This window comes from Hypanus sabinus, chromosome X1 (genome assembly GCF_030144855.1).
Source record: "Hypanus sabinus isolate sHypSab1 chromosome X1, sHypSab1.hap1, whole genome shotgun sequence".
In the NCBI taxonomy this organism is placed as follows: domain Eukaryota; kingdom Metazoa; phylum Chordata; class Chondrichthyes; order Myliobatiformes; family Dasyatidae; genus Hypanus; species Hypanus sabinus.
Window position 1 is genome coordinate 16,366,131 of NC_082738.1, and position 27,844 is coordinate 16,393,974.

The 27,844-nt window shown below is 40.3% G+C and overlaps 2 protein-coding genes across 9 annotated transcripts in view; both read left to right on the top strand.

Annotated features, from left to right (window-relative positions):
• Positions 1-21,598, top strand: part of LOC132384638 (pleckstrin homology domain-containing family A member 3-like) — a 38,610-nt gene extending 17,012 nt beyond the window's left edge. The window contains exons 5-8 of the mRNA XM_059955950.1: positions 12,416-12,574; positions 13,309-13,352; positions 15,032-15,186; positions 18,508-21,598. Coding sequence (XP_059811933.1) covers positions 12,416-12,574; positions 13,309-13,352; positions 15,032-15,186; positions 18,508-18,569 — 420 coding nt within the window. The 3' untranslated portion in view covers positions 18,570-21,598. The remainder of the gene's footprint in view (positions 1-12,415; positions 12,575-13,308; positions 13,353-15,031; positions 15,187-18,507) is intronic.
• A 138-nt stretch (positions 21,599-21,736) lies between these two features.
• tarbp2 (TAR (HIV) RNA binding protein 2) overlaps positions 21,737-27,844 on the top strand; it is a 49,110-nt gene continuing 43,002 nt past the window's right edge. For 4 of the 8 annotated variants that reach the window (XM_059955945.1, XM_059955947.1, XM_059955948.1 and 1 more), the window contains exons 1-2: positions 21,737-24,561; positions 25,729-25,898. In XM_059955945.1, coding sequence (XP_059811928.1) covers positions 24,509-24,561; positions 25,729-25,898 — 223 coding nt within the window. In that variant the 5' untranslated portion in view covers positions 21,737-24,508. The remainder of the gene's footprint in view (positions 24,562-25,728; positions 25,899-27,844) is intronic. The other 4 variants (XM_059955942.1, XM_059955944.1, XM_059955941.1 and 1 more) reach the window with 1 other exon arrangement.

Below are 27,844 nucleotides of genomic sequence, written 5' to 3' on the forward strand. Positions count from 1 at the left end.
CGATTTCCTGCTAACACAAAGTACACTGCAGATGCTGTGGTCAAATCAACACGTACAAACAAGCTGGATGATCATCCGTGGAAATGAGCAGTCAACGACGAAGGGTCTTGGCCCGAAACGTTGACTGCTCATTTCAACAAATGCTGCCCGACCTGCTGAGTTCATCCAGCTTGTTTGTACGTCCCGATTTCCTGCATTTGGCCTATATCTCTCTAAGCCAGCCTTTCTCAACCATTTTTTCCCTGGAGCAATCCTTGAAATAACTTGCAGATCTTGGAACCCCTGCATAATAGATAAATCAATCAATCTATTTACAGCTCTCGGTATAGCATGATCAGTAAGTTGTAGAAATAATAATCCAAAAATAATTGTCAATGCTCTTTTGAGTAGAGAATGAATTTTTAGCCAAACTTTCTTGGGGAGGGTGCATAGTTAAGCTTAGTTTACCTTTCTTGAAATATCTCTTTCTTTCCCTTTTTCATAAATAAAAAAAAACTCATAAGGCAAATATTATAAATTTCTGTTAAATAACCTGGCTTAAGCTAAAATGGGATTTAATTTTTCTAAAGGTAGGCTTGGTAGATATAATTTAAATAGAGGTTACAAATTGATTTTAATTAATGCTATTTCCAACATGAAAATTTATTGACAATGTTGAATAGTGAAGTTACTAAAAGCCATTAGCCAAAGCAATATGAATAAAAATATAGACTAAAACACAATTTTATACAAGACTTTGAAAAAACATTTTCTTTCTAAGTGACATGATCAGGCTCAAATATAGGCCTAGCATGTGAAACCTCTGCTTGTTTTTTGCAGCACAAATATTCAATTCTGAGTCAAACTTGAGATAAGTATATGCGGATTTCACCTTCAACTGAAATGAGACTAATTCTATCCTTGCTCTTGTAAGAAGTTGAGAACTGTAGCAAAATATTTATTGCTTTCCTATGCTCTTCTTGCACAATCAGACTGCAGCTCACAAAGTTCTGGAATTTTACAATGGTGTCTGCCTGATCCTCTTCCTCTGCCAGATCCCCCCACATAATCACCAATCTCTGCATGAAACAAAGTTCTTCCTCTTTTCTCAAAGCCCAGTTCTCACGCTGAGCAGAAGATTCAGAGAAAGGGGATGCTCGGTCACTGCCCACCGTTGCGAGTGCTAGCAACTTCAAAAAAAACAATGTTTCTTTAAAAATCACAACCTCTCGTGGAATGCCATGTATCTATCCAAGTGCCTCTTCCCCATCCATTTCTGGCACCTTGCTCCATTTACTCACCACCCTCTCGGGTGGAAAAAGTTGCCCCTCAAGTTCCTTTTTAAATCTTTCCCTTCTCACCCTCAATCTACTTTGCTAATTTTGGACTCCCTACCCTGTGGAAAAGACTGTTACCCTCCAACTTATCTATGCCTCTCATAATTTTAAACATTTCTATAAGGTCACCCCTCATTCTTCTTTGTTGTAAGGAATAAAAACCTAGCCTGGCCAACCACTCCCTGTGACGTAAGCAATAGTCCTGGCAACATCCTTGTAAATCCTTTCTGCACCCTTTTTCAGTTTAACCACATCAGGATGACCGGCTGTACACAGTACTCTAAGTGCAGCCTCACCAACAATGTTTACAACTGGCAAGCTGTCCCAACTCCTGTATTCAATACCCTTAGTGATGAAGACTAGCAGGTCTACCTGTGATGCTGCTTATTACACTCCCCAGGACTCTATCATTCATTGTACAAGTCTTTCCAGAATGCACCACCTCACTCTTATCTGTATTGACCACTCTTCAGCCCACTTCCCCAACTGTAATCTATGATCACCTTTACTTTGAACAATGCCTCTCTCTGGTCAGCTTTTTTTTTAAACTACACTCCTAAACTATGGAACTCAATGCCTGAAAACTATAAGGAATGCAGACTTAGTTGACACTTTTAAATATCAGCTCAGTCTTTTATCTCTGTGTTTGTACTTTATCCCATTGTAAAGCACTTCGAACTACATCATTTGTATGAAAAGTGCTCTGTAAATAAATTATTATAAATTTTATGTCATCTGAAAACTTGCCAATCAAACCTTGTGCACTCATATATAAATCATGTATATGAATAACAAGGATCCCAGCACTGACCCCTGTGACACACCACTAATCACCAGCCTCCATTCTGAGAAGCAAGCTTTAGCCATCACCCTCTGCTTCCTATCTTGGAGCCAATTTGAATCCACCTCACTAGCTCTTTCTGGATTCTGTGCGACCTAACCTTCCAGAACAGCCTACCATGTGGGACCTTGTTGAAGGCCTTGTAATAGACAGCATACACCAATCTATCTTTTTTGGTTACTTCAAAATATCTCTCAAAGGTTTATCAAACACAACGTCCCACACATAAAGCCATGCTAACTTCTCTGCATCAGACTCTGAGTGTACAAATGCTGGCAAATCTTGTCTTTCAGAATCCCCTGTAGTGGGATCCCCACTGCTGATGTCAGGCTGACCAGCCTGGAGTTCTTTGGCTCATCCTCACTACCCTTAAACAACAGAACAACTTTAGCCAACTTCCAGTCTTTGGGAACGTCACCTGCAGTTAACAATGAAGCAAAATCTCTGCAAGGGCCTCTGCGATTTACTCTTCATTCTCCCACTAAGTAAGAGGATGCACTTGGCCCGTACTGTATTGTTAGGCTGCAAACACCTCCTTCCTGGTAATGAATGTTTGCAAAAACATCTCCCTTGTGTTGTGGGCTGCATGGTTTTCTCTTCAGTAGACATAGGAGAAATATTTGTTTAAAAAGTTGTTTTCTGTGGCTCAAGATATAGGTGGCCTTACCGATCTCTCAGGGGCCTACTCAGTTCTTAGTCACCCTTTCCCTCTTAAATCAGGTGCAGATGGTCTTGGGAGTCCTTGTGCAGGATTCCTTAAAGATTAACTTGCAGATGAATCGGTGGTGAGGGAGGCAAATGCAATGTTGGCATTCATTTTGAGAGGACTAGAATATAAAAGCGAGCATGTAATGCTGATGCTCTGAGGCATTGGTCAGACTGCACTTTGAGCTCTTTTAGGCCCCTTATCTACAAAAGGATGTGCTAATATTGGAGAGGGTTCAGTGAAGGTTCACAAGGATGATCCTGGGAATAAAAGAGTTAACTAATAAGGAACATTTGATGGCTCTGGGCCTGTACTCGCTGGAACTTTGAAGAATGGGGAAGGGAAATTTCATCAGAAAACCCCCTCAACCATTCAATATTGAATATTGAAAGGTCTGGATACAGTGGATATGGAGAGGATGTTTCCTATAGTGAGGGAGTCTAAGACTAGAGGACACAGCCTTAGAATTTTGGGGCTTCCATTTAGAACAGAAATGAGGAAAAATTTCTCTAGCCAGAGTGTGGTGAATCTGCGGAATTCTTTACCACAGGCGACTGTGCAGGTCAAGTCACTGGGTATATTTAAGGCAGAGATTGATAGGTTCTTGATTTTTAAAAAAAAAGTAAAAAAAAAAATTATTGATTTACGGGATGTGGGTATCACCAGCTAAGCCAGCATTTATTGTCCATCCCTATGGATTAATCAGGGTGTCAATTGTCCTGAAGTTTGGATTGTGTTGCAAAAGTTCAGATTTTTGAATTGAGCCATGTTGCAGTTTAACAACTATCTAGCCCTTCAATATTTCAAAAAACAAGGGATTTTAAATGTTCTGACATCTTGGCTTCTATTTCAATCTGATGTTCCAATTGTAACAAATGTCGTAAAAATTAATTCAGAAACTCCTTGTCTTCTGTTCATGTTCTGATTGTGTGCTTAGCCAGTGTGATGACATTGCAGTTAAGGACACAGGACATCCTGTTAAAATTATGCCCAGCTACAGCAGAAGTGAACAAAAGGCAAAAGCAGGGTGCTTGCCAATGACCTCAAATTCAAATTCATTATATGAAAAGGGAGTAATATTTCTAGCACCTGCTTTCAAAATTGAGAGATGTTTTGGGGGAATTAAGCTTGGATTAAGGATTAAGATTAAGCTTGGAGGTGGTTTAACTTTGGGGGCATCACATGATGTTGCCCTTGATGTAAAAATCCGACATTGGGTATTTCACTGAACTGCCGATGTGGAACGATTTCCTCCAAAAGGCCACTTCAATTCATCGTGTAGGTTGTGGATAGGTGGTCTGCATTTTTATTTTTCCACTACTTTGCAACAATACCATGGCATGAATTTGAAAAGATACTTGTTCATTACGTTCCACAACAGCTTCCAGCAGAACAGCCCCATTCCCTGTCTACTTATTTCCCAGTAGTTCTGCAATTCGTTCTCTTTCTTCTCGATACCTTACCTGCACAAGGTTTAATTAACCTACCTTTTAACCTGCCTTTTTGGATCTGGGAGCACCTAGGGAAAACTTGAACATTCATGGGGAGAATGTGCAAACTCCACACAAGTGGTGCTGGAAGTCAGGATTGAAACGATAACAGCTGTGTCTCATACTTTGTGTGTAATTGGAGTTATTTAATTTTAAAATTTGTCCACCTGCTGCAGTGAGATCAGAACTCCTGGGGAGCTTTATTTATTTAAAAAGGTGGATGAACAAGTTTGGGTTTTCCACATTTTTACTGATGCTTGCTTTTTATTCCAGGCTGCTTTTTTTTAAAAGCAATTTTTGAGCTTACATTTTAAACTTCAGTTTTCTGGATTATGCTGTCTGTTAACTAAACTGATCAACTAATGTGACTACAACAAATGTTTGACCCAAATCCCTTTCTGTCTTGGCTCTTTCTTCCCCCCACCCACTCTTTCCCCACTCTTTCAACCCCTAACAATCTTTCGAAGCCGTTCTGAATTACTGAAGTTCCATTTCCTGTCCTTGTCTTTGTTTTATCCTGGGTTGCTGACAACGGCTTGGCGGGCTTGGATTAACCCTGGATCTCAACAGGTAATGTTGATGCAGTCTCCATCTCTCAAATTGCTAAAGTGCCACTGGAGCAGAAGATTATGCATTTGTCCCAAGTTTTGCCAGTGATATTCGGCATGGTCAAAGGTTTCAGATTTTCGGATCTTTAATCTCTTGAGTGGACCTGAAAGAATTCTTGGTGCTACTTGAGAAGCACAGATTTCTCCCCAGTTTCCTGCCCAATGTTTATCTCTCAATCAATGGATCATCTGGTTTGTGGGAGCTTCCAACAATAGTAGCTACTAATTTAAAGCATCTCATTAGCTGAAGTGTTTTAGATGTAGTGAGCTATAAAATCTTTCTCATCCTCATGAATGTGCAAATCTAATGTGCCTGTTGTGGTTAGATGATGTGGGACTACCAAGTTCTTCTGCTGATACGTACATCATATGTTTACCATAATTTAATGGCAAAGTGCATTTTCTTGAAACAGTTGCAGAAACCTGTATTGCTTGAGTTATTTAAAGATGATTGAAATAAAGTACTGTTTAAAATCTTGCTTGTACCTCTTTTGTCCTGTGCCAGTGGAGAATTTTGCAATGCAGTTAATGTTTCCTATTTGCATGCAGTAGCTTGGCAGAAGTCTTGCTCTAAATTTTATGTTTATCGTTACTGACTTTTATTCAAAGGGGAGCAAGCCTTTCCCGTCACTTTAAGCTGCTTGTAGTTTTAAACATCTCAAATCTCTCTACCCCTACAACCCCGACCAAAAAAAAAAGCCCCTCTGTTCCAAAACATGGAATCCCACCCCAGTGAATCCTGAAGATTTCTAGTCTACTGAAGGAATGTGCAGAGTAATATATTAAAAACAAGGACGGTAAGGGTGGGAGGGTGGGGAGAGACAGCCTTGGATAACTAAGGAAATAAAATAAGGCATCAAACTAAAAGCTTGTGCATACAAAGTCACCAAGAGTAGTGGAAAACTAGAAGATTGGGAAAAGTTTAAAAAGCAAAGAAGTACCACCAAGCGAGCAATAAAGAAAATAAACTTGTGGGCCTGAAGATGGGCAAATCCCCTGGATCTGATGGAATGCATCCCAGGGTACTGAAAGAAATGACAGAAGTTATAGTAGAGGCTTTGGTGACGATTCACAGAAATTCTCTGGACTCTGGGCAGGTCCCAGCGGATTGGAAGATGGTGAATGTCATGCCACTGTTCAAACAAAAGATGTAGTCTAAAAGCAGGTAACTACAGGCCAGTTAGTTTAACATCTGTAGTTAGGAAAATGCTTGAAGCTATCATTAAAGAAGAAATCATGAGGCATTTGAGGAAAAAATGGATCCATCAGGTAGACACAGCATGGATTCAGCAAAGGCAGGTCCTGTCTGACAAATTTACTTGAGTTATTTGAGGATATAACAAGCATATGGATAGAGGGGAATAGATAGATGTTATTCACTTGGATTTCAAGAAGGCGTTCGATAAGGTGCCACATAAAAGAGTTATTCATAAGATAAGGATGCATGGAGTTGGGGGTGATGCATTTGCATTGATAGAGGATTGGCTAACTAATAGACAGCAGAGAGTTGGGATACATGGGTGTTACTCTGGTTGTCAATCAGTGGTGAGCGGTGTGTCACAGGTGTCAGTGCTGGGCCTGCAACTGTTCACGATATACATTAATGATGTGGAAAAGAGGACCAAGTGTAGAGTATCTAAGTTTGTTGATGATACAAAATAGAGTGGAAAAGCAAATGGTACAGAAGATACAGAGAGTCTGCAGAGAGATATAGATAGATTGAGTGCGAAGGGTCTGGCACATGGAGTACAATGTTGGTAAATGTGAGGCCATTGACTTTGGAAGGAAAAATGAAAGAGCAGATTATTTAAATAGTTTTCAAAAAAAATGCAGCACGCTGCTGTGCAGAGGGACCTGGGAGTGCTGTGTATGAATCACAAAAGGTTGGTTTGCAGGTGCAGCAGGCTATCAAGAAGACAAATGGAATGTAGGTCTTCATTGCTAGAGGGATTGAATTTAAGAGCAGGGAGGTCATGTTGCAACTGTACAGGGTACTGGTGAGGCCACACCTGGAGTGCTGTGTGCAGGTCTGGTCTCCTTACTTGAGGAAGGGTATACTGGCTTTAGAGGCAGTGCAGAGGAGGTTCACCAGGCTGATTCCAGAGATGAAGGGGTTAGACTATGAGGAGAGATTGCGTTGTCTGGGAATGTACTTGCTGGAATTTAGAAGAATGAGAGGAGATCTTATTGAAACGTACAATTATGAAAGGGATAGATAAGATAGAGGCAGGAAAATTGTTTCCACTGGTAGGTGAGACTAGAACTAGGGGACATAGCCTCAAGATTTTGGGGGAATAGATTTAGGACGGAGATGAGGAGGAACTGCTTTTCCGAGAGAGTGGTGAATCTGTGGAATTCTCTGCCCAATGAAGCAGTGGAGGTTGCCTCAGTAAATATATTTAAGACCAGGTTGGATAGATTTTTGCAAACTAGGGGAATTAAAGGGTTATGGGGAAAAAGGCAGGTAGGTGGAGATGAGTCCATGGCCAGATCAGCCATGATCTGATTGAATGACAGAGCAGGCTCAATGGGCCAGATGGCCGACTCCTGCTTCTATTTCTTATGTCCTTGTGTAAACAGAGCTCCAATATACCAGCTTTATTCAAAGTAGTTTATATGTACATGTATGCACAGGTGCAATGTAAAGCACGGCATCATATAAGCAGCATAAAAAAAAAATGAAGTAGTGTTCATGAGTTCAATGTCCATTTAGGAATCAGATGGCAGAGAGGAAGAAGCTGTTCCTGAATCGCTGAGTGTGTGAACTCAGGCTCCTGTATCTCCTCCTGATGGTAACAGTGAGAAAAGGGCATGTCCTGGGTGGTGGGGATCATTATTGATAGATGCTGCCTCCCTAAGGCACTACTCTTTGCAGATACCTTGGATATAATGGGATGGAGCTGACAAATTTTACAAGTTTCTGCAACTTATTTCAATTCTGGGCAGTAGCCTCTCCCCCATACCAGATGGTGATGCAGCCAGTCAGAATGCTCTTCACAGTACATTTGTAGAAGTTCTCCACTGCTTTAGTGATATGCCAAATCTCCTCAAACTCCTAATAAAATATAGCCACTGTCTTGCTGCCTTTATAATTATATTGATATGTTGGGTTCAGGTTAGGTCCTTGGGGATATTGACACCCAGGAACTTGAAATTGCTCACTCACTCCACTTCTGATCCCTCAGAGGACTGGTGTGTGTTCCCTCATCTTACCATTTCTGAAGCCCACGATCAGCTCTTTCAGCTTAGCCACATTACAGCACGTTACACTGACATTGAGTGCCAGGTTGTTCCTGCAACACCACTCAACTAGCTGGTATATCTAGCTCCTGTATGCCCTCTTGTCACCATCTGAAATTCTGCCAACAATCATCAGCAAATTTATAGATGGCATTTGAGCTGTGCCCATCACACAGTCATGGGTGTAGAGGGAGTAGGGCAATGGGTTAAGCACACATCCCTGAGGTGCGCCAATGTTAATTGTCAGTGAGGTGCAGATGTTATTTCTGATCCGCACAGATTGTGCTCTGCCAGGTAGGAAGCTGAGGATCCAGTTGCAGAGAGAGGCACCGAGTCAGAGGTTCTGTAGCTTTTCCATCAGGAATGATGGTGTAAAATGCTGAGCGATAGTCAATAAACAGCATCCTGATGTAGATATTTGCATTGTCAATGCGTTCAGTGGAATTAATGACGTTGTGCCTTGCCTCAATCCAGAAATGCCACTCTCACAGTTGTCTGTGGACATGCTGGAAGTGTCCTTGTGCATTATTTCCATATTTAGAATGGTGCTTTTAGTAGCTAATCCACAAGCTACTGCTTTCGTGTTGCTGATGCTTGCATTTTGCAAGTGAAGTTCCTCTATTATTTCTGCTGTACGAGTGTTGTGGCAGCTTTTGATGTGGCCAAATTTGTGGACAACTCCTATTTGAAATTCATAAAGGCTTTCTATTCTTGCCCAAACAATCAGTCCAACCACTTAAGTATGCTTGTGCACCTGTTTCAATACTATTTTTTTTCATTAATTTTAGTAGTGGACCATTTAGCACTTTGCTGCCAGTCAATATGATTATGGCTGACCTTTTGCATCTGTGTCACCTTCTGCCATGTCCTTTGTGAATACTTCCAAAAATATTCATTTGGAACCCTGCCTACATTCCCTGACTCCACACATTATTCCCGAAGGGGACCACATTTTCCCTAAGTATTCTCTGACTCCTATATACATAATGTCTGGAATTCTCCTTAATCTTGTCTGTTGGGAATATTTGATAGATTTTTTTTCGTACTCCTAATTTTAAGATGTCTCCTACACCCTCTGTATGCCTCAAGGGATATCTTTTGAATGAATTTGGTGACTAAACCACTACATCCACCTTGAGTAATGAATTCCAAAGATTCCTCACCTCTGGATTAAAAAGTCACCTGCTGTGAATCACCAACTGTTTCTAGACTGGGACAATGTCAACTGCGTATCTACCCTGAAACAACTAAAATTCTTCTAGTACTTGACAATGAGATTTATTTTCTACCCTCTAAATTCTGCAGCATAATCCGTAAATTTCCTTGTGACATGTGAAGCTACGCCAGCTGTCAAAGCAGTCCTATTTCTGCCTCCCCACTCCCCCACACCACAAACGCAAACCTTCACTTTAACCCATACATTTTCACATGTCTGTCAACCCGAAACTTGACCTGAGTTGTAGGGGAAAATTGAATATTTGAGAACTTTATTCCTTGGAATCCAGGAGAATAAGGGGAGATTTGATGAAGTATACAAAATTGAGGGGGATAGATAGGGTAAATGCAAGCAGGCTTTTTCCACTGAGGTTGGGTGATACTAGAGCTTAGAGGTCATTGGTTAAAGGTGAAAGGGGAAATATTTAAGGGAATCTGAGGGGGAACTTCACTCAGAAGATGGTGCGAGTGTGGAACAAGTTGCCATTGGAAGTGATGGATGTGGGTTTGACTAGAACATTTAAGAGAAGTTTGGATAAGTACATGAACGGGAACAGTGTGGCCCAAGTGAAAGTTGATGGGACTAGGCAGGTAACAGTTCAGCATGGACTAATTCAGATTCAGTTTATTGTCATTTAGAAACCACAAATGCAATGCAGTTAAAAAATGAGACAACGTCCTCCAGAATGATATCACAAAAGCACATGACAAAACAGACTACACCAGAAAATCCACATAACGTTTGGCAATCCCCAATCCAGTCCGGAGAGGCTGCTGCATATTAATATTGTGCTACTATCTTAGCGCGTTCCCCGGAAAGGAGCTCCAATTCCACCAGACAAAACAAGACCAAAAACTAAAGCTACAAGACCTGCACAAAACCATATAGTTACAACAGTACAAACAATAGCATAATTGATAAAAAAACAGACCATGGGCATGGTAAAAATAGTCCAAAGATGTTAAAAGACTATAAGTTCAAAAGAAACCGCCACACAATTTCCACAAGTCCTCAGGGTCCCAATAGACTCGTCATCCCACGCAGGCGGCAGAAGGGAATACCCCCGCTATGGACTTCCACGGCACCGCTGGACTCAGCCTTTGGACTGAAGAGCCTCTTTCTGTGCTGTAGCATTCTGACTTTGACCCCAAAAACCTCAATTCACCCGAGAAGTGTCTGTACATGTGCTTTATCATAGATCTGGGCAAGTTGCAGTACATCAGAATTGGGACTGACCTGCCATCTTGCACTGTCTTGGCTTTTACAGCTGAGCCTCGTTTCTGAATTATAAACTATTCATAAAATATAGTTTAATACAGGAATGCTGGAAGTTCTGGTTTCCTTCCACATCCCAAAGGTATTTTGGTAGATTATTTGCCAACTGTAAATTGTTAAGTCTGAGGTGGTAGAGGAAATGGGTATGTGAAAGAGTGGGTTTCAGGGAAGTGGGGGGAATGAGACTATTGGGTGTGCTCTGAGAACTGGCTAAATCTTTAAGCCAAACGGTAGCCTCCTATGTCATATGAAATTAATTTGCATATCCTTGTGGGTACCTAGTTTGTAGTGAAGTAACATACATAATAATACCTATGGGGGGGGGGAGAGGGGGAGAAGGAACTTAATAAAGAGTCTCCTGATGAAGGGTTTCAGCCCAAAACGTCGTCACTACCTCCTCCCATAGATGCTGTCTGGCCTGCTGAGTTCTGCCAGCATTTTGTGTTTTTATTTATTTCCAGCATCTGCAGATTCACTCGTGTTGCCTGTTAATAAAGAGTCTGGTTGATTTGAGGTTTTTCAGTTGCACACATAGTCATAGTAATACATATAAGATCAAATTGTCAGTGACTTATTTGCAGGTACTGCAGCAACTGAACATCTCCAGCCTCAGGTACTCCCAGAAGCTTCCCTGCACTCTCGAGTGTCATAACATGACATCTGCAATATAGTGATCAAAAATATACACTGCTTTGTGGCCTAATTAGTGTTTCATACATTTCTACCATGGCCTTTCTGTTCTTGTATTCTGAATGGCAAGCTTCACCAACTCATCTATTTCCCCATAATCTCTGGAGAGTCTGTGGACATGTACTCCAAGATTGCCTTCTGTGTTCTACAATTAATCCTATATTCCTTTGCATTGTTTACTCTTTCCAATGCATTACTTGCTATTTGTCTGGATTGAATTCTATTTATCTCTTCTGTTCCAACCTAACCAACTCATTGATTTCTTCCTGCAGCCAAATTTTCTTGCTATAACCATGCTGGTATTATTTACAAACTTTTTGATCATGTCTTCTACACTCGTCCAAATCATTTGTTTGTCAAATCATTTATTAAATCCAAAGCAAGTGGAAATTTAGAGAAGACAGACTTGTCAGTAAAGTTCCTGTCAACCTTTTCTCTCTCAACTTTTAATGAAACCATCCTCTTTTCCTTGTTTCCTGTCTGTTTATTTCTTCCTGCTCAGTCTGCCATGTGGATCCTTGTTAAAAATACTTACAATCTACGTATACAGACATCAGATATTCTGCCATTATGGCTCCTTTTAAATTCAGTCAAGTTAGTCGAGCATGAACAGCTTGAAGTCCATGCTGGCTGTTGTATACCTCACTAGCCTTGGAATTTGCTCAGTATTGCTGCTGGACAACTGCCCTGTAATTAATTTTATTTCTTCTCTCCATTTGAACAATAGTACCTTCCAGTCCTCTGGCATTATGCCTAACACGTGCCTTCAGTTTGGGGGAAAAAGCTTTTTGATTTTTATTATTTCGAGATACTGCACAGTAACAGGCCTCTCCAGCCCAACAAGCCTGTGCGGCCAATTACACCCATGTGACCGATTAACCTACTAACCTGAATGTATTTGGAATGCGGGAGGAAATAGGAGCACTCATGGTTGACTTCAATTACATTTTCACTGTCTGGTTATTCACAATAGCTTAAAGAACAAAGGTACTTTGTTCTGTGTACAAATTTATAGATTGTTTCTCTCTTTCAGAAAATGAACGAGGCTTCTTCTTTACTTAAAGCCACATGCAACACCTTTATATGTACCCTCGAGGACTGTATGAAAATAGCAAGTGTGAGGATATCCCCAGAGCTACTTTCACCCCCAGAATCCGCTGCTACTCATGTCACTTCCACGCCTCTTCGCAGGGTAAGTGGACTTAAAAGTATTTTCCTTCTGTTAAAGAAATATTCCCATCCCTTGAAGGCTTCCTGATTGAAGGAAGAATGTATCTTTCTGCTATGTGATGTGTCTCATGATGGGATTTATTTTTTTTAACTTTCTTCTTAGGCAAATACTTTTTTTTGATACATCTTGGAACTTGCTGATGGGTGTGAGCCCAGAGCTGTTGCTTTGGGCTGTGCAGACCTGATGCACTAATATGCTGTACTGTGAGACTGATATTGGATTGTTTTCTGATTAAGCTCTGGTAATTTACCTGGAGGGGTAGAGGAAGGAGTCAGGATCACAAGGATCCCAGGGACCTCCGTTTTATTGACCATTGCTCCCTCCGCTGCTCCCACCGGATTCTCTGAGCCATGCTCACCGCCATATGGAGATACCTCGCCCGACGAGGATCACATTCTAATTGTGGCATCTGTCCCATTGGTTATGTTTTAGTTAACTGAGACTATTGGTTTTGTTTTACATATGGATATAACAGCTGCTGGATTGAATGAAAGCAAAGGTCTTTCTTAACAATGGGCCCTGTTTTATTGCTTGTGTTTTAAAAGCAAAATCAGTTGCAATCCCATGTGAGCTGTGAGTGAGTGAATTCAGCGACAGAAGTTTGCACAGGGCTCTTTCATGGTGGAAGAGTCATGTTTTCAGGACAAAAGAAGTTAACTTGTGTTCATTCTTCCCTTTTGGTTTTTAATCTACAGGTTAAGCGTTCTGTAAGCCACAGTGGTGTTGTTGCTTTTGACAGGTAGGCATCCTGACTGCTTGTGTTCAATCTCAAATGCATTGACAACTTCCTGTGCTAAATGCTACATACATCAAAACTCCCATGGCAGTATTAGAAGAAGAGTAAGTTTGCTTTCTTTCCCAGTCACACCTCCCCACTCATACCCTGCCCGCCATAGAATTCTCTAGGTAATATTTCTTCCTATACCAATACCATTACCACATTCGCCAGTGATTAATCAGTTAGCTGTGAGCAGCTGCTTCATTTGGTAATTTTTTGAAGTAAGTATTTGGACTGAAGGCATATGAAGATATTTCTGAGCAATCTTAATAAAGTGCAATTTGTGAATCCGGATTTATGGTGCTTGTATTAAATGTTGACATGAATGTGATGATGCTGACACCGGTCTTCACTTGCGTAGATTAAAGTGGCTGCATTAACAATCAAAGTTTGATTTATCCAGGACTAAGCGGATCATATGATTGTACCTCATCCACTACCCTAAACCTTTATTCTCTTCACTACTGGCACACCATAGCCATCTATAAATTGCACTGCAGTTACTTGCCTGGGCTTCTTCAACAGCACCATCCAACCTGCAACATCAATGGCCCAGAAGTATAAAGCCAAAAGAATACCACTCCCTCGAGGTACCCATTAAAGTCCCTCACCATACAGACTCAGAATTATATTGCTGTTCCTTCATTGCTGAGTCTAACTCTTGGAATTCCCTCCACAACAGCATTATATGACGCCTTCACCAGCAGGATTGCAAAGATTTAAAGTGCCAGCTGACCACAGTCCTCTCGGTCAGTTAGGAATAGAAACATAGAAAACCTACAGCACAATACAGGCCCTTCAGCCCACAATGCTGTGCCAAACATGTCCTTACCTTAGAAATTACCCAGGGTCACCCATAGCCCTCTGTTTTTCTAAGCTCCATGTACCCATCCAGGAGTCTATTAAAAGACCCTACTGTTTCCGCCTCCACCACCGTCTCCGGCAGCCCATTCCACAGACTCGCCACTCTGTGTAAAGAACTTTTCCTCCTGTGAGTGTAGCTGAGCAGAGAATATAAATCTCACACAGTCAGTACTGGAATGGAAATCATTCATCAATCATTTTCATCACCACCTCAAAAAAACTCAGTTGAGTTTGTAAGCCCTTGACATCCTCTGCGCAAAGCCGTGATTTACCTTGTCCCTAAGAAATCTGTCTTTCCCGATGCAATTGGCTAAGAATCCTCTGTAGTAGCTTCCCTGGCACCGAAGTATGACTCGGCAACCTTTAACCCCTTTTTTGTACCTCTAGAGCCATGGAGAAATACAGCACAGAAACAGGCCCTTCGGCCCATCTAGTCCCTGCCGAACCATTTAAGCCACCTTCACCCGGTCCTCAGCCCTCCATATCCCTTCCCATCCATGTACCTATCCAAACTTCTCTTGAATGGATAATACAGTAAATGCTGACCTTGCCAGCATTTTCCATTTTTAATTTAAAATTGACAAAACAATAGATAATTTCTAAACCTTGTGATATTGTGGTAAATGGTAAGCTGTGCAAAGATATCTCCAACTGTACTGAAGTAATCTTCATAAGCAAACAATTGTAAATCATTAATACCCAGTGCTGCTAGTTGAGCCTAAATTGCATATATAGTCCTGTGTCTGCCTTGTTGATTCTTAATTGTTTGGCTGCAGGAGTACAGAAATGAACAGCCCAGAACAGCCTCAGAAGGGTTCCGTTACAGTAATGAGAAACCTGGAGGAAATGGCTGCGTATCGAGCCAGTAAGTGGACAAGACCCCCTGTGGAAATCAAGAGCCCAGACAATAATTACACGGGACAGCCATCAAGTAAGAAGTCTTTTGTACTAAATGTATCTCCAGCCAGCAAGACTGTTTGCAGTAAAAAAAACCAGAGGGATTGCTTTACCTTGTCTTTGGTTCAGTGACAGAAGCAGGAGAAAGACGGTCTGCAAAGATCATTAAAGCAAACCTGCATTTCTCTTTTGTGCTACACTTTAAATATATGCTTGGTTAGTTTAGTAGTCTACAATTTGAGTCTGAACTCTTATTTGAAAATATCTGCCTGAGAAGATAGAGAATAAAAAGAACATTTGAAATGTGAAGGATGGCCCCATGAGTCTGATTTGCCATTCAATACCAAGGCTGATCTATCTCAAATCTGATTCCCTATTACACTCTCATCTCATGATTCCCTTTGTGCCCAAAAATTTCCATCTCCGTCTTCTACGTACTAAATAGCTTACGGCCCTTGGGTGTGTGGGGGGGTGGGGTGGGGGGAAGGCAATCCTAAAGATTCACTGCCCTTTGAGTGAAATAATAGTTCTTAGACCTCCATTCCAAATAGTTGACCCTTTATCCTTAGACTTTCCCCTTTCTCCATTCTCCGGCCTCAATAAACTTGCCCTCTTGATTTTGTATCTTGGCTGAGATCACCAGTGATCTAGGTCCAGTGAGGTCTATGCTCCTCACTCTCTTAAAAGACAACTCCCTCATTCAAGTAAATGATTCTAGAGAATCTACACTGCACTTGCTCTAAGACATGTCCTCTAAGTATGTCCTCCTCTGGTTATAGAGACTAAAACTAAATGTGGTCCTGCAAGTGAAGCAAATCCCCGGAACAAAATGCCTTCCAACTGTACATTGTCAAAATTGAGATATTATCAGCTAAGTGCAATTTGCAAAGCCTTGTGCTCTGTTCGCATAAAGGATACTCTTTATTCTGCAAATCCCTTGCTTTGCTCCTGGCAGGTACAGGTTTTGAGTGGCACTTGACTTGTGATGACCAACATCACGTGCAAATTGTTTTGAGAACATCCTGTGCAAATGCTGTCCAGAATGTTGAGCTGGAAAACGGCTAAGAGCATTTCTCTTTACTGGTATTTTGTTCTTTCCTGCTGCATGTCTACATTTGGTATTGTTATAAATGTCTTCAGGAATGTGTTTCTACTCCCACTCCCTTATTCTGACTTCTGGTCTAATTGCAAAAATATATGGTTAGATGATTAACCTAGGGGCCCAGACTAACAATTCACAGAGTAGAGTTCAAATCCATCCACAGTAGGTGTGGAAAGTAAATTCAGATTAATAATCTGGAAATTTGGGTATTGGGTGGAGGGGAGTAACTAATTGTGATAATGATCACCAAAATGACCATTGTGACTTTACAAAACCCATTCTGGTTACAGTATCCTTTTCAGCGGAGGAAATCTGACACTTTACGTGGTCTGACCAAACTGCCTCAAGACCTATTCCTTGTGATGCCCTGTGAAGCAGCCCAGACAACCAATTAGATTTGGATTTCCCAAGAGAATAAAACTATACAGAGCACTCAGCTAAGACTTGAATTTGGTTGTGATAAAGATTTCTCCCAGCCCAGTTGACCTTGTAAAGTCTTCCTCACAAACGTCTTGGGACTGGAGCTCAGCAAACTAAGAGTGTTGCTCCTTAGGCCAGAGAGCAAAAGCTTGGCAGTCATACATACGCAATTATACCCTAGACAATGTGCTAAATTGCTCCATCTCAACCTCTAGTTATGTCACTGTCACTGGTGGGGGAGGAGCCAGTCCTTGGAGTCTTCAACAATGACTCCAGACCTCATGAAGTTTACATGACATCAGGTCAAACGTGACTAAGAAAAGCACCTGCTATTCTCTCTCGGCAGATGAATCAGTGCTCCTATGTCAAACAACACTTGGATGGTGCAATGAAAGTAGCAGAGGCTGAGAATGTAATCTGGGTGGGGACTTCACTGTCCACCATAAAAAATATCTTGGCTGCATCAGTGCTAATCAAACTGGGAAAGTCTTGAACGATATAGCTGTCAGATGAGGTGCGTGGCGTGAGTAGTTAAGCCAACATGAAAGTTAAACTTGTCTTTACATCAAGTACTCCTTCCACCATGTGTGGCACTGCAATTGAACTAAATGGGGTTGGACTCGAGACTGATGTGGTGGCTCAAAACTGGACATCTATGAGACTTGAAGGACTGCCAGCAGCAGCTCAAATGAACGCCATATTCTGTAGCTTTGTAACTTAGCATATCCCCATCTTCAATCGTGGTGGGACACAACATAAGTGACACTTTTTAAGCACACCCACCATTGCCCAATTTGGGTATTGCCAGGACCACTTCAGTCCAGACTTCTTCATGCCCTTGGTCTAAATGTGGACTAGAGCTAAATTTTAAAGGCACAATTACCAATTACTTTTGGAAATAGTTGATCAAGGAGCACTGGTAAATCTGATGCCAATACTTGGAGCCATAACTCACACAAAGGAAGATGTTTGTGGTCATTAGAAATCATCGTAGCTGCCTCAAGACATCAAAACAGGAGACCCTCAGGGCTCAACCATCATCACCTGCCTCATCAAACCTTTCTTCTGTCATGAGGTCAGAAGTAGGGATGCCCACTGACTGCACAATGGTCAGTTCCTAATCAACCCCCTCACCAAATGACGCTGTCCATGCCTGGATGCAGAAGGATGTGTACAGTATTTAGGCATGGGCTGATTAGTGGCCATCAACATGCATCCCACAAGTGCCGGACAATGGCCATCTCCAATGAGAGAGTGTTTAACCATCTATCCTGGACATTCAATAGCATTACCATTACCTCATTCCCTACCATCAACATCCTGGGGTTGGAGTGGGGCCTTCATTAATCAGAAACTTAATTGGATCAGCCACTTAGATACCATGGACACAAAAGTAAATCAAAGGCTTGATATCAGGTGACAAATAACTCGCTTCATGACAGCCCTAATCCTTTCCAACAGTGGCAAGGCATAAATCAGGAATACTCTCTGCGTGTCTGAATGAGCACAGCTTTAACCTCTACTCCATCCACTTTAATTGGCAGTGATTAATTCCATGTACAACAAGTGCAGTGCAATCACGTGCCTCAACCCCCTTTCCTCTGGCGCTCCTAAGATCATAACCTCTTCCAGCAGGAAAGATCAGGATAGCACACCACCTGTATTATCTGATATATACTGTTCATTAGTGAACTGATTTTTGTTTTGGAGTGCATTGGGGAGAAAAACTTGCTTGTGTAATTAAAATTGAATTTTGGAAATACTCCACAAGTCATGTGGTGTCCATATGTGCATTATCAGATTTGTTAACTAATCTGGTTTCTAACTTGACAGATTTACTCCAGCCTTTACAAAATGCCCAAGATGATTCTGCAAGCAGTGCCAATGGTGAATAACGTTACAGGAAACACTTGATTCTCCAGCACCCCATAATCCGCTGAGTGATACAGAAGGAGCTCATTGTGACATGGTCTTAACTTAAATCAAGGAAACATAGGGAAATAAAGTTCTTTCAACTTGGTTGTGGGGGCAGGGTAGAGGAGGGGGAGGTGGAGGAAAGTAAGAACCTGAGATCAGCTCCTGGCGTATCAAGAATGGAATATTGCACATGCACCACTGCTAACTTTCTAATATTAATGCTGAGGTTTCCATGGACACATTTGTTCAAAATGATGTATAGCAAACATTAACAAACCTCTATATCTGCTTAAGTGTCCTGCCAGTATACAGCTTAATATTTCAGTGGTATAGTACAGATGCACATGTACAGAACCTAAATACTGACTTATTAGTTAATGTGACAGAGGTTTTTGTCAAGGGTAGGCATGTAATGAAGTGTGTTCATTACCATCCATTATTATACTGTGATTTGCTATCTTTTATTTTTAATTCCAGACTTTATGAATTCCAGTCCTGTTTTTCTAATGTATGAACATGGCAGAAATAGTAAGCAAGCTAATGCATTTTATTATTCTCCCACTCCTTGTCCTCACCTCTTGTGCAGGAAGCAAAAGTACTTTAACAAATATTAAAATACTTGCTTCCAGGAATTGTTTAATAGGGGCATCTACAGTTGCTTCATTTACGATTGAAGGTATACTTGCTCAAACAAAATCTCCACTGCTTGTCCAATCATGTTTACAATGGGCACTGTTCTTAAATCTTAATTGCCTGAATTACTGAGTTCAGAGCTCGTATCACGTACATCATAATCACCAAATAAAGGCACAGCCTGTGATTACCTGGTTTTGTTGAGGCATGGTACTAGTAAGTTGTGCCATCTGCACCTTTGCTCCAAAATCAGAGCCTCTGACTGTATCAAATGTACTATCTTTCTCAAGGGCAAATTTAACCCTTTTTTAAAAAATGATGTTGCTGGTACAGTAAATGGCTATTTTAAAAAGTCGCTTCATGTCTATGCTGATTGAGACATATCACCTAATTTGTTTCCAAGTTTACATTCTCTCCAGTTAGAGAGGCAGTGAATCGAATCATTTAATTTCCCCAAAGGTGTGGGGTGAGTCAATCATTGTTCTAGCATCTTTCTTTATTCTGCTTGAAACCAGCTTCTGCTAACTTGAAGTTGTTTCCTTAATAATAACTGTTATTGCTATTCCTTTACATTGTTTTTAGCTGGAAATAGTACTAGTAAGTTGTGAAGTGTTGATAAATTGTCCACAATATTTATATTTATGAAAACATGTATATACAAATTCCAAACTGGAATCCATGTTGCCCGATGTAGATTTAAAAAAAAGATTAGTGATGAGTCATTGTACTTTTATTTAGTTTTTACCAGGTATACGTTAATGTTTTACTCACTTAACTGTATTCAGGACTGCAGCCTCATTGGTATTTGGGTTGTATTTGTCCATATCCAATGGGGCTACTTTTGCTGGGGTAACAATGTCCCTGAACCATCGGTACTTTAACCTTTACTCACAGTCAACTCAGCTGTTCAATTTCTACATGAGGTACAAAAGGATGAACGTTTTTCTTTGTTGATCTGTCTTTTAATCATGGAAATATTAATTGAATATGGACTTGAAATGCAAGTTCATTTGAGTAGTGCACACTACTCTAATTAAAATGGAACAAATGAAAATAGTTTAGTCTGAAGTACCTCGTATTGTAGTTTTGTATTTAGACAATGTGGCATGCTTTTCCTGCATCTGTACCTTGTCAAGTCTGAATGTGCTTTTTACTCCTACTGTTCAGACTGTGCAACTGAAGATTGAGAAAGTAGAGTGAACAAAATAGGGACGTGAGATTTAGGAAAATTAACAATTGAAATTGCAATTATTTTCTCAGCTATTTTAAAGCCAACGTTTTGGGACATTTTTGTGGCACAATATTAAAGTAAGATTCTTGAAGGGAAAAAGTGGCCAATAGTAGATTCACTAGAATGTTACCTGGGTTTCAGAACCTAAGTTACAGAGAAAGGTTGAACAAGTTAGGTCTTTATTCTTTGGAGCGTAGATGGTTGAGGGGGGACTTGATAGAGGTATTCAAAATTATGAGGGGGTTAGATAAAGTTGATGTGGATAGGCTTTTTCCATTGAGAGTAGGGGAGTTTCAAACAAGAGGACATGAGTTGAGAGTTAAGGGGCAAAAGTTTAGGGGTAACACAAGGGGAAACTTCTTTACTCAGAGAGTGGTAGCTGAGTGGAATGAACTTCCGGTAGAAGTGGTAGAGGCAGGTTTGATTTTGTCATTTAAAAAAAAATTGGATAGGTATATGGACAGGAATGGAGGGTTATGGGCTGAGTGCAGGTAGGTGGGACTAGGTGAGAGTAAGTGTTCGGCACAGACTAGAAGGGCCGAGATGGCCTGTTTCCTTGCTATAATTGTTATATGCTATATAATTTAAATAAACTATTAAATAATTTATTGGCTTTTTCTGTAGTATCTTGAGTACAAAATATTAATAGTTCCATGTATGGGTTTGTTAGGCACAAATATCACCATGATGTAAGTTCTTATGTATGCAAAAAATGAATTTGTTTGAAAATCAATTCACTGGTGTTGAGATTCTTTTTGTTTAAACGTATGACGATCTTTAGAGTGTAGTATCTCCTTTTGATCTTGAAGCAGATGAGATTGGTATTTAAATAAACAGATTGAGGAGGTGAATGAGTGCATCTGGGAACTCTGCTATACTATTTAAATCTATTGTATTTTTCAAGTCTGTTGAAATATTATGAGTGAAATAGATTTCCCATTGATGTAAAAGATTTTATCACTGTGTCCTGTATCCTTAGTTTTAAGCCAAATCCTATGTCTGTACTTAAGAATAACAATCAAAATAGGAGCAGCGGACCTTGTTGCTCAAAGCTGGTCCACGGTTCCATAATATCGTGGCTGATGCTGTAACTGAACTTAATTTTTCTACTCTTTTCATTAAACTATACCAATATTATCAACACTTCTTGTTTACTGTGTTAACTTGCTGTATGGTTCCACCGTGTCATGTTCCTCCTTATACCTTCTGTGAAGGACATGATGACATAGATGAGTATAAATTAGTGTTTTTCAACGGAAAGATTTTGAAGGGAAGTGAATGAGGTAGTAAGATAGGGGTGCAGAATGAGTCCAGAAAGTTGAAGGGGCAAGAGTTTTGAAAATATATATATACTTTTATATCTTGGAAAAAAAATCTATAGGCAGTACAAATTAAGAAGTGTCACTCGCAAGCAACTGTGTTCCAGGATTCCACTAAAAAAAAGATACTGTCTTTTCAGAAGGCTGTCACACTCTGGTTAAGAGGTTTTTGTTGGAATCTATTTGTTATTTAGTGTGCATAGACTATTTATACTGACTTTTTTTTAAGAACCTGCACAGCACTGTGTAGCTTTAAATGAAGGTAACTAAAATCAAATGAAATTGTGGTTGCAGTTTTTGTATGAAAAGATATACTCTTAAAGTGATTAAAAATGCAAAAGAAGAAAATGGTTCTTCCATTCTCTATGGTGTTACAAGGTTGCATTAAGCTGTGGTAACTTTTTGTATCTTGCTCTGTTGTAAAGGGTCAAAATAGGTTAAGTTGTAATGTTTTACTTTTGCTAATTGTGCCTAATTTCATTTTTGTGAAAATACTGGAATTATGCCCTGGTGCTGAGGGATAGAACACTTGCCATTTTGGCCAACCCTTATGCACCTCAAGCACTACAAAGGCAGGCACAGCATGATTTAATACTAGAGCAACCTCTAATGTACAGCTCCAATTGGACAGACATGAAAAATTCAATTTTCCACACCAGCCCATTTTGAGTGAGATTCTCTTTTTTTTGCAGAGAATGTGTAACTGTTTTATACATTTTAAGAATCTGGATTGTGACAGACCAATTTACCATATGAACCTTTGTACCTGAAAATGAGAAAAAAGGATTCTGTCTATTGGTTTGAACAGATGGAAACATTGAAAGCTCAATCACTTATGAACACCAACTTAATACAAAATGCTGGGATAGAAGATTTATTTTTCTTAAGTTACACTATATTAAGACTTGTATTTCTATAGTACACTTTTCTATTCTGTTTAGTCTTGAGGTCCAGAAAGAGAAATATTGTCAGATGTAACGAAGCAATCTCTAGACATTAAACTTTGCAGTATTTTGTAGGTTTTCTTCAAGCCAATGATTGTTGTATTTTACCATTGACTAAAGCAAAAATATATGTGACATCCATTTAAACATAGCTCAGTTTTTAAATCAATTGTATTATTTTGTATGTACATGCCCATTTGCTTTTGCATAAAACTGTAAATATAATAAAATTGCTTCAATCAGTATTTTTCCATAGTTAGTTCTTGTTTTTAATAGTCTGTTTGAATAGCATTTTGGTCTGGATATTGTAACCAAATGATCGATTGGAAGGCACTGGCTGTTTTAAATTCTATCTTAAGTCCCAAATATGGAAATGGGCATTCCTATCTTATCTATTTTCCCCTGTTCTTGACCTGGCTAGATTAAATCTTTCAGCATTTTTGTTCTCTTGCTTAAATTCCAGCTGCTACTAAGTGAGAGGTATGCACAAGAAGTGGACATTTTAAAAAGTACTCCAGTATATTCCATTTTCTCTCTCTTGCAAAATAAGTAAATTTGAGGTGATGTCCTTGTGGACCACATAGTATGCTTTGTAATAGCTCAGATTAGTTCAGATCTGACTTTAAAAACTTCACATGCTATTAGTGTGATCAAGGACGACAGACGATAGATTATCTGGGCTCACTCTAGTTTAAACAAAATTCATCTATTCCTCTTTTCTAGCAAGCCCCTCTCTCAATACATTAGCATCCCCATGTTTTTGTGAACAGCAAAAACTGTATAACATGGCTGTTACCTGATAAAGGGCTTGTTTTCATTTTATAATTTTAAAACCAGCTCCTTCATGATTATGTGCTTAAAGTTTCCAGATGCTATTAATGCTAGAAAGCTGATCTTGGAAGAACAGTCCAAGAACGCTGAAGAAATGCTAGCACCTTCCTTCTCTCCCACTTCATTTCTGTAAGTTTGCTTCAAATACTTTGCAGTACTTTCGGCGTATTTACTATCAAGAATATGCTTCAAAACCTGATGAGAGCTTATTTTGAGTTGATTTTCTTTCCCATTTTGCACGAAGTAAATCTAACGGTGGTAGGATGGTTTTATTTCGTTTTACAACTTTAAATAGAAAGACAAGTAACAAAATAACGGGGGATTTCTTTACTCAGAGTGGTAGCTGTGTGGAATGAGCTTCCAGTAGAAGTGGTAGAGGCAGGTTCGGTATTGTCATTTAAAGTAAAATTGGATAGGTATACGGACAGGAAAGGAATGGAGGGTTATGGGCTGAGTGCGGGTCAGTGGGACTAGGTGAGAGTAAGTGTTCGGCACGGACTAGAAGGGCCGAGATGGCCTGTTTCTGTGCTGTAATTGTTATATGGTTATAACGAATGCAGAAAACAAGGGAAGCTTATTTACGGGAAAAGAGGCAGAAACCATTGATATATTTAAAGGGAAATCAACAGCAGGCATGAGTGGTGTATCAAGGTGGGCGGATTGCTTTATTCGCAAAAGTTTTAAAATGCGGACTTTGAAAACAGCAACTTGGTTTGGCATAAATTGTTTAAGAGAGATAACGTCTCTTCCCTCACACCATTGCAAATCTAGCCAGCTCTCTACTTAACGTCCTTCGCGCTCTTCTCTCCACCGGTTCACCCTGACTAGGAAGTGACGTTGACGGCCAGTGTGGGCTTGCGCAGTGGCATCCGCGCCGGCGCTTATGCGGGACCGTGAACGAATAAGAGCCGCTGCCGCTGTCGTCCTCTGAGCCACAATTACCGGCAGTGCTGTCTGGGATGACGGAGGATCGGGCCGCTACTGCAGCAAAGAAGAGTTCCAGCTGTCCCAGGTAAGGACTAGCTGCACGTCCAATCGGAGCCTCTTGGAAAAAAGTCTTTGTTCATTGCTGTTAAGTAGAAGCTTTATCTTCATTTCACCGGGACGTTTGTGACTTATGAAACGCGGTGCTCAATCTGCTCAGCAAGCTCCCCTTAACATCAGTGTGATGACAATCTTTTGCGATTTTAGTTTAAGTACGAATGTTTGCACCCCCGACCAACATCGAGAACAATTAAGACCATCTGGTCATTTTTTTAACTTGAAAAAGAAAGAAAACATTACAGGTGGTGGAAATGAATGAGACGTAGCCCATTTCCCCTTGTTAAATTTAAAAAGGTATTTTACACACTCCCAAAATTTATCCTAATCCCAAAATTTTTCGACTCGAAGGGTCGGCAGTTTCATTCCAATCCCACCTTCCCCAACGCATGCTGCCACTGAGTTCCTCCAGCAGAATGTTGCTGCGAGAATGATTATGTTCTTCCAAAAGTCTCATCGATCTTTTGCATACACAGGAGAAGCCAGGTAGAGTCCTCGGGTCGAACATCTTCTCAACTTTGTGCACCTTCCAGCCTAACAACGCAAGCAAAGACTTTCGTGAACATTTGGTGACAACAATTGAGACCATCTGGTTAACTGATTTATTAGAATAAGAGGGAAAAAAAAAACTCTAGGTGCCGGAAATTAATGCCACGTACCCCCTTCCCCATAACTAAGTTAATTTTGAAAATATTTTACCATTCCTTAAAACCAATATCCTCCGAAAATTTATCCTAATCCCAAGGATAGCTTCACCCATTTATTAAACCTTTTCACCCACCTTCCCCCAATCCATTAATTTTCCTCCGGGTAGTCATCACAAGCTTTTATTCCTTTTGAGTAGGTTGTTGTGAGCTGTCACCTTAAATATTGAAGACTTTCAGATTTAATCACACCCCTGGCTTGTGCTATATAGTGATAGTGGAAAGGTGTCAGAAGGTAAGTCACTCACCATAGGATATCACTGCTTATCTGGTGATCAGTCAGCTTGTCTTCCTGCTCCTGATGTTAACATTTCGGTCTTCCCGGTCCTGTTTTCCACTACAAATCTGTTGCTTTCAGCTTGCAAACTGCTGCTCATCTCCAATCTCTCTGCTGAAGTCTTACAAATTTACTTGTTTTCTGTTTTATTATACAGTATTGAGCAAATGCTGGCCTCAAACCCTGGAAAGACACCTATTAGTTTACTGCAGGAGTATGGAACAAGGATTGGAAAGACACCGGTGTATGACCTGCTGAAAGCGGAGGGCCAAGCCCACCAACCTAATTTTACTTTCCGAGTCACAGTCGGAGATATTAATTGCACAGGTTTGTGTCTCATTTGGAAGTTCCTTCAAGGTGACGGGGGAGTTTGTGATGACTTATACATATATTCAAGTTGTACACTTTGAAAATAGCAATAAATTCTTTAATTTATTAGAATGGTTGGCATGGTAGCACAGTGGTTAGCAGAACACTTTACATTGCTGGCAACCTGGGTTCAATTCCTGCTGTTGCCTGTCAGGAGTTAGTACGATTTCCCTGTGACTGTGTGAGTTTTTTCCCACAGTCCAAAGACCTACTGGTTGGTAGGTTAATTGGTCATTGTAAATTGTCCTATGATCAGGCTCGGGTTAAATTGGGAATTGCTGGGTGGCGTGGCTCAAAGGAAGGGCCTGTATCTCAATAATTAAAAATAAAATGTTCGGTATTAATCTTTGTTGAAGTTGTTGTGCAGCGATGGCATTGTTAAAGGGAAAAGTGATTCCTATATGTATAATCTGGTGTCAAAATTGGCACTGGCTGTATTAACAAGATTTTACAGTGCCAGACACCTTGATGGTTTGTGGGTATTTTAAGATTCGTTTTCCTCTATCTTATGTGTTACTGTGTTCTAAGCGTATCTTTTTTTACCTTTGCACAGTGTTCACTCCTGCTACCATACAGATGTTAACTTTGTTTCTTTTGTATGCAGAGTACTGCTAGCTGTTTCTTTTATCTTCATGGTTACTATTTTTCAGCTGGGCATTTTTCAGCACTGTTCATAATATGTAGAAATTATGTTTCCTTTGAAGCAGCTGGAGTAAGAAACCTGCTTTGTGGGCATGCAGGAGCAGTGGTGTTCACCGTGTTTGTATCAGTTCTGAAATTGGCAAGTTCAGGAGCTTCTGATGGGTACATTACACTGACATCAATATAATGACTGGGAAGAATGCCACTCAATGTAATTGCTACCAGTCCAAAGCTGATTCATGTGAAGTACTGTACAATTCACTTTACAAGCAGGAAATCTGCAGTGAATGGTCTCCAGCAGAATTTGTTCTGACAATCTAAAACTACATTCCTTGCATCAAAGTTGGAGCACAGGAATAGGTCGTTGAGCCCATCTGTGTTATGCCTCCATTTTGCCACACATGGCTCTATTTCATCTCATCCTATTCATTCCTCTCTTACATTTATTTGGGTAACTGATCCTGAATGAACAGTTACATAAGTAAATGTACACATGTAACTGCCTCAACTATTTCATGTGGTATCATGTTCCACATTCTTGCCACTCTCAGTAAAACTGTTTCTTAATTGGCCGGATCAAATTTGATAAAAAGCTTTTAATTAATGGGTTATTCTACCCTCAAAGCCAGACCGATGCTCTTTTTAAATGCGATGTTAGCAGATAAAGATTTTTGTTTATAAGGTGGATCTGGTGTGCTAGATGTGATCTTTTCCACCATGCACAAATCATTTGATAACTGCAAAATCTAAAGAAAAACATCTTGTGTGGATTCCTTTGAAATGCTGTGATTCTTTTATTGCAGTAACTATCTGCAGTGCCTATTTAGTGTATGTTAATATTTTACAAGCAGCTTTGAGCATTTTGTTAGTCGAGGAAGGAACTTTTGATCAGGCCTTCATGTTTTCTTCCAGTACCATGAGCTGTTTACCACCTGCAAGTGAAGTTTAGTCCTAAGATGCAGTGATCCCTTGTTCTGCACTGGAATATCAGCTTATATGCTTATACTTCTGTACTGGGCCAGCTTAACGGCACTATTGTGCTTCAGTTGAGTGCTGGCAACAAAGGCAAACGACGCACTTGGAAGATATTCCATCGTTTTAAAAAGGGTATAAACTGACCAAGTTGAGACCAGCTGTTCCAATTTGGCAATGAGGTTTTAGGACTGAAGTGGTCATAGAAACTGGTTGTTCTGTGTTTGCACCTGTTTCGTGACTTTTATTTAAATCTTACTTTGTGTTTTAATTGATTTTTTTTCCCCCCT